The sequence below is a fragment of the Myxocyprinus asiaticus genome, chromosome 16 (assembly GCF_019703515.2).
Source record: "Myxocyprinus asiaticus isolate MX2 ecotype Aquarium Trade chromosome 16, UBuf_Myxa_2, whole genome shotgun sequence".
NCBI classification, from domain to species: Eukaryota; Metazoa; Chordata; class Actinopteri; order Cypriniformes; family Catostomidae; genus Myxocyprinus; species Myxocyprinus asiaticus.
The window spans coordinates 1,315,001-1,321,848 of record NC_059359.1 but is presented as its reverse complement, the minus strand read 5'-3'; the positions used below and the strand labels follow the sequence as shown (position 1 = coordinate 1,321,848).

General features: G+C 37.6%; 1 protein-coding gene across 1 annotated transcript in view; it reads right to left on the bottom strand.

Annotated features, from left to right (window-relative positions):
- Nucleotides 1-2,519: 2,519 nt before the first annotated feature.
- Nucleotides 2,520-6,848, bottom strand: part of LOC127453680 (pituitary tumor-transforming gene 1 protein-interacting protein-like) — a 29,590-nt gene continuing 25,261 nt past the window's right edge. The window contains exon 7 of the mRNA XM_051720247.1: nucleotides 2,520-4,809. Coding sequence (XP_051576207.1) covers nucleotides 4,760-4,809 — 50 coding nt within the window. The 3' untranslated portion in view covers nucleotides 2,520-4,759. The remainder of the gene's footprint in view (nucleotides 4,810-6,848) is intronic.

Sequence of the window (6,848 nt, the reverse complement as noted above, 5' to 3'; positions counted from 1 at the left end):
TCAGCTACTGTCAGCACAGGCTCACCAAAACTGGACAGTAGACGATTGGAAAACCATCGCCTGGATTTTTGCTGAGGTACACAGATGGTAGGCCCACTGCAGCCTCAGCTTTCTGTTTTTGGCTGACAGAAGTGGAACCCAACATGGTCTTTTACTGTTGTAGCTCATCCACCTCAAGGTTGACATGTTGTGCATTCTGAGATGCTATTCTGCTCACTATAGTTGTACAGAGCGGTTATGAGTTACCATAGGCCATTCTCCGTTGATCTCTCTCATCAACAACACACTCATCCACAGACCTGCCGCTCACTGGAGTAACTTTTTGTTTTCTGCATCATTCTCTTTACACTCTAGAGCAGGGGTCAGCAACCTATGGCATGCATGCCAGCATCGGCGAGAGAGGAGTTGACTATTTTATTCATATGAAATTCCGCACCTGCATTCCAATCTACATCTTCATGTAATCCATGTTTTCATGAGCTGAATAGGAGGCTAAACAAATAGTTAAAATGTGACAAGACTGCAGTGTACCCAACAGACTCGTGCTGCGCATGCAAGCCATTCGAGCATCACAAGCCGGCAGCGCTTCACGTTCGGTTAATCGTGCGAGTAAACGCACACGCTTCGCTTCGGTCAAGCTGCGCAGATGACAGGCTACATTCTGTGTTTCATTTGTTTCTTTTTGCTTTCAGAACAACACGTGATGTAATAAGGAAAACACCACTATTAATCCTTGAGATTTCCAACCCAGCATACAGGTACACCCTCCTTAAACCATAATCACACTCAAAATTACATTAACCCATTAAAAGAGAAAACATAAACACACATCGTGAGTCTATTCAAAATATAAATATTGTTTAAGGAAATAAAGTTTTAGGATTTTGCAGGTGCGATTCACCGAAAAGGGCTAAAAAGTTGATCAGATTGTGATGCTCACAGTAGTGGATTTAGGCATGGGCGACATGTGCCATTGCCCAGGGCGGCATCTTGCGGGGGGGGGGGGGGCAGCACGAGGCAATAGAAACATTTTCACAAGTGGACTCAAACTTCGGAAAATCACAAAGTGTTACAGAAATACTCAAACCAGCCCATCTGGCACCAACAATCATGCCATGCTCCAACAATCATGCCACACTACAAATCACTGAGATCTCATTTTTTCCCCATTCTGATGGTTGATGTGAACATTAACTGAAGCTCCTGACCCGTATCTGCATGATTTTATGCACTGCACTGCTGCTACACGATTGGCTGATTAGATAATAGCATGAATAAGTAGATGTACAGGTGTACCTAATAAAGTGGCCTGTGAGTGTACATATATATAAAAATGCCAAAAATCATAGTAGTCCTAAAAATAGGCTTAATTTTCTTAATGCAAATATGCATGTCATTTATTTCTGTCTTTAATGATGGGGTGCAACATGACCCTGACATGTTCTTGACATGATTTGTGAGATTCAGCCATGTTTCATTGCTTGTTCTAATAGTAAAAGAGGTTGGTAAACAGTGCAGGGCCTGATGCAATGAGAATGTGGTATGATTAGATGTGATTGTACAGGACAGTTGTGTCTGATGTAAACATCCCTTAATCAAATTCACTGTCAAAGCAATCACAATCACAGTTTTGCTGCTCTTCCATCAGATGCGATTTCTACAATTCAGTAAGATTCTCATAAACTCATTACAAACCTTTTAGACAGGACACCATTTGTTTAACAGGGAAATCATTATATTATGTTAATGGATTTGTAGTAAGTCCTCTTTTAAGTCAAGATGAAACAGCGTTCACACCCATTTTACTTCCGAAAAGTGACTTATTTCCAAGTGAAACAACACAATTAACTGGAAAAGGAAAGGACTTTTTGACAGTGGAGAATGTGATTGGTGAAAGTGAATAAAAGGGCTTTGTGATGTCAGCCAACAAGGAAAGTCATATGCAAGTTATTACATTTTAAAGAAAAAACATACACTTTTTTATATATGGAATAAAATGCACTTATGAATCATGCATAATAAGATCATGCATTAAGTAAACACAGTCAATTTTGATTTCACTTTAAATCTGTCCTGTAACTGCCGCACCTCATCTGTGTGCTTGTATTGTTGCATTTAGCATTTCTGCATCTTTAAAGCATCTGATGAGAGTGATTGTATCTACACAGCAAATTCCCACCCAAACATTTGCATGTCCCTGATGGATTTTGAGCCTTTGCAAACTAATGAATGTAGCGGGACACAATTTTCACTGCATAAAAGGTCTAATTACAGCAGAGAATGTGTCGCATAAGTGATGTGTTTGCATGGGACTTTTGTAAATGTCAGAACTCTAGAAAAGGTGGCATGAAATAAGACATTAAATTGCATGGAGAACAACAGAAATATCGGCTCAGAATTTAACCCTTTAAGCTCTGAAGGTGTTTTTAAAGATTTCCTGTTTCAGTGGCATGCCCAAAATTAAAGGCTTATAAATAAATAAAAAAAAAACAAAAAAAAAAAACAAAAAAAAAAACATGTTTGGTATCATTGTAACAAATGTTTAATGATATAGATTATGATACATTCTGAGACTCTCAGCCTAAGAAACTGCTGAAAATTTTTCTGATTTGACATTATATATCTCTGGGTGTAAATAAGGTGGCTCCAAACAATTCCCAATCGTCAACTGTATCTGAGTAAAATTTTGTGTTGATACGACAAAGCAATCAAAAGTTATAGCATTACAAAAATAATTCATCCTAGTGTCCAAAAGCCTCTCCAAACAAATAAAACATAATAATTGTACATAAGAACTAATTACACATGCAAACACAACAATGACTAAAGGTTTGCATAGCATGCAGACATGATTTTAGTAATGAGATTTCACAGAATGAGTTTCATTCTGTGTCATTTGAGTCATCATTGAGTGTGTGTCATGTATTTGGCGCCATCTCCTGGTGGTCATATGTAACATTGTGCTTCATGTGGATTATCTAATGATCTATACATCTGATTACCTTGTGTGTGGGCTCGTTTGCAAGATAATCACCTCCTCTAAGTAATGATATGTGATATTTTATGGTCCCTTAATACTATCATGAAGTTATAAGTGAAAACGCTGCATATAAGCAACACCAACATAATTGTCAAAGACATATACTTAGCTATTACTTGCTACATTTTTGTCTGTGATTAAAACAAATGGGCTGGTTGTATTCTACTCTTTGAGAGCTTTCCAACAACATATGACACATGGCTATTTGATCAGTTTGATGTTTTTACTGATTGCAATAATATGCGCAGTGCTAAATTAATAATAAATTATCAAAACAGAACACTTTTGATTTATCTGCAAATTTCAAAGCACTTGTTCAGTTTTGGTCATAATGTCTACATGCACTGTAAAGCAGAGCTTCTAATCTTTCAAACGATACCTATTTTGTGTTGGTCATGACTGTAGTTATTAATATTTTGATGATTTTTTTTGCGTGCTGACCCAACCGAGCTTAAAGGGTTAATTAACAAAACAAAAAATTTGCTTTTCAAAGAGAAGGATGAACTTGTAGCTTATGTTTGTATTCCACAATGAGTAGGTCATGATTTAGTATGGAAAGGCAATGAGCAGATCTTCTTCCTCCAGGCGGAGAAAAGGAACAGCGTTTGATGTGAATTTCACTATTCTTCTGCGCTACAAACTAATCATCAGTTATCAACAGTTTATCGTCATTATCATGTTCAGACCAAACACACAAAAAGGTCTGTTTAAAACTATAGAAGCTTGTTTTATTTAGTAAATCTGTTTTAATAAGAACGCACATTATAAATACAAACATCTAAATCATTTAACAGAAGAAAAAGTGAATTAAAACTGTTCCAATGACCTGACTTTACAATCACAAAAAAAGTGGTAGAGCGTGTTTAAAAGAATAGTTCACTCAAAAATGAAAATTCTGTCATTATTTACACACCCTCATGTTGTTCCAAACCCATTTGGAAGGAGTTTTGAATAATATTCACACAGCTCTTCATAGTCAATATCATTCATAGCTACCACGTCTGTCAAAGACAAAAAAAAAGCACCAAAAAAGTATAATAAAAGTAGTCCATATGACTCGTGCGCTATATTACAAGTCTTCTGAAGACACAATAGCTTTGCTATCAAGAATAGACAAAAATGTAAATAATTATTCACTGAAAATAATTGTCATTACAAATATTACTCACCAAACAAAATAGAAAATGGTTTTGAGAGATCTGATGAAGGGGAAGATTTTCAGTGAATAATAATTAAAATTTGGGTCAGTTACTCAAAGAAAACTATTATTTGACTTTTAAAACTTGCAATATAGTGCACGAGTTGTATGGACTGCTTTTATGATGCTTTAATGGTCTTTTTGGAGTCACTATTAACTGTTGTTGTATGTAAAAGAGCTACTGTAAGTTTGGAATGACATGAGGGTGAATTGGGTGAACTATGTAAGGTGCATTTGCTCTGAAAAAAAACAAACAAACAAAAAATCAGTCTTAAAGCAATTTTCTGCCATTTTCATCTAAAGCATTAAAATCTGATGTTGTTATGGTTTGACTAACAAACAATTTCAGCCATCAAATCAGTGTGGAGAAAGAGAGATAACTAACCAATGAACGGGCTAACCTCAGCTTTAGCTACCATCCAGCTTCATCTAACCTAAAGTAATCTGACCAGAAACGAGTCTCAAAAGAGCAAAGCATCTGCTGAAGCGTTTTCCTGTCAGACGCTGGAGGTCCCTCCGTATTACTCGTTCTCAAACTTGCTGTACGGATGGTCAGAGTCCGGAATGAGACCTAGAAAGAAGAAAAGAAAGGTGAAATGTATTTTATTCTATTCACACAATGTCCTCTGTGTCTATGAAGACCGTTTGCACAAGGTCAAACAGTGGAGGAAGAGCCACTCAACTTTCACCTCCCCGTTGGTTTGTCAGTGCAGCGGCTCGTTAGAGGACGTGATGTGTTTTAAACATATGACCGCTGCTCTTCTGTAACCTCGGGTCGATTCAGACATGTGCACTCGCTGAGAGTGGCAGAACTACCGCAGGTTCATACTGCAGGATCATCACCTCTAATAGACATGTGACGTTCAGTGAACAAAATCTACTGTTTGCCACATCTGCCAATGGCGGGTGAATTTAGCGCCCATGATTATTTATGAGCAGCCATGAAACTGGATTTTGCATAATTTGCATTAAAATATAAGACTTGTATACTAGTGTGAATCAGTGCAGCTGTTTGTGTGACTCGCAGCACCATATCAGTCTCTCAGTCAAACTGCACCTGACATCACAACATCAAAACACAGCTGGAGTTTTTGTTATATATATAGTATCTCGAAAAATACACATTTGCTCTTAAATGGCATAAAAGATCTTTTTTAGTAAGAAAAACATCACTTCACCTAAACAGCTACTGTTGCCATGTAGATTCAAAATGTTTATTACACGGCTCTCTGAAATGCTCGATTCTGATTGGTCAATGGCGCCATCTAGAGGTCTGATATTTCTGAGTAACAACCGCTCATCCGGGTATTGCGAGTCATCTTTCCTGCTTCTCGGATCACTGTGCGATCTTTACAAGCTAATAAAATTATTTCAACTCAAATCAATGTTTCATGTGCATTTATTTGGCAAGCAGTCTTGTAACATGATGCATAATGAGCAGTCAGACATTCATTAATAAAAATAAATAAATAATTAGATTATTTTTAGACAATAGTAATATATTGCTGTCGTATTTACTTCACATGGAGCTTTTATGAAGAAAAAAAACTCCACATGAAGTTTTGGAGAAAAACAAACAAACAAACAAACAAAAATGAATCATTGATAAACTTCTGATGACTAATACTGAAGTTGTTAGAGGATGTTTTAGAAGTCTCAACAGAGGGTTCTTAAGCAGAACTCTATAATTTGAGTCATTATGAAAGTTACAATTAAATTTTAACATGCATTATGTTGCAGTTACCGGACCAGTTGTATTTACTTGTCAAAGCTAATATTTACTGTCCTTTGGTGCTGGTTGCGTGTTAATTGTGGACCCTGTTGACGTGTAATGGCATTAAGAGAGTGATACATGAGCAGAATCTCACACAGAATGTACTTTCGAGGGCAGATGCGCATGTGAGAGAGCAGCAGTGCTCTTTGACACGTCTCCTAATGCGGAGACTGCTCAGAGCAGAGAAACACAGAGGAGCACAACATCCATCATACTGTCTCGCTGTCCATACAAACACACACACACACACACACACGGCTGGTGTGTTGAAGGACCCTGCACGCTTCAACACGGGACACACAAACACGCAGAACAGAAAAGCATCACTCATTATGTAGAGCAGCATCAGTACAGGGTCACACAATGACAGGAACACCACACAGTGAGTTTAACTTGGGCGCATAAATATATATATATATATGATTATAAGCTTGATCACATAATTATTCTCCAAACTTCTTCATTAAATCCAAGCCTGATTTTTCAAAAGGAAGCACAGCTTCATTATATGAGGTGAGACTGAGATGTACCTGCTCTTCATCAGTGAGCTGTTCTGCAGATATCCTGCATGTCTCCCTCACATCACTGGCACACGCGGTCAGAGCGAGTGAGAGAGCGTCTTGTTATCAGATAGAGGGATAAACCTCTCTCAGAACACACACACACACACACACACACAAACACACACTTTGATCTTCTCTACACTTCTTCACTCACAAGTGTGCAACCGGTTCACAGTGAAATACTGAGAAGAATGACAAATAGCCACTGACACTAATGCAACCCAGAACTAGACAGAATAGGATAGAACACAGACCTGTACAGTAGAATATATG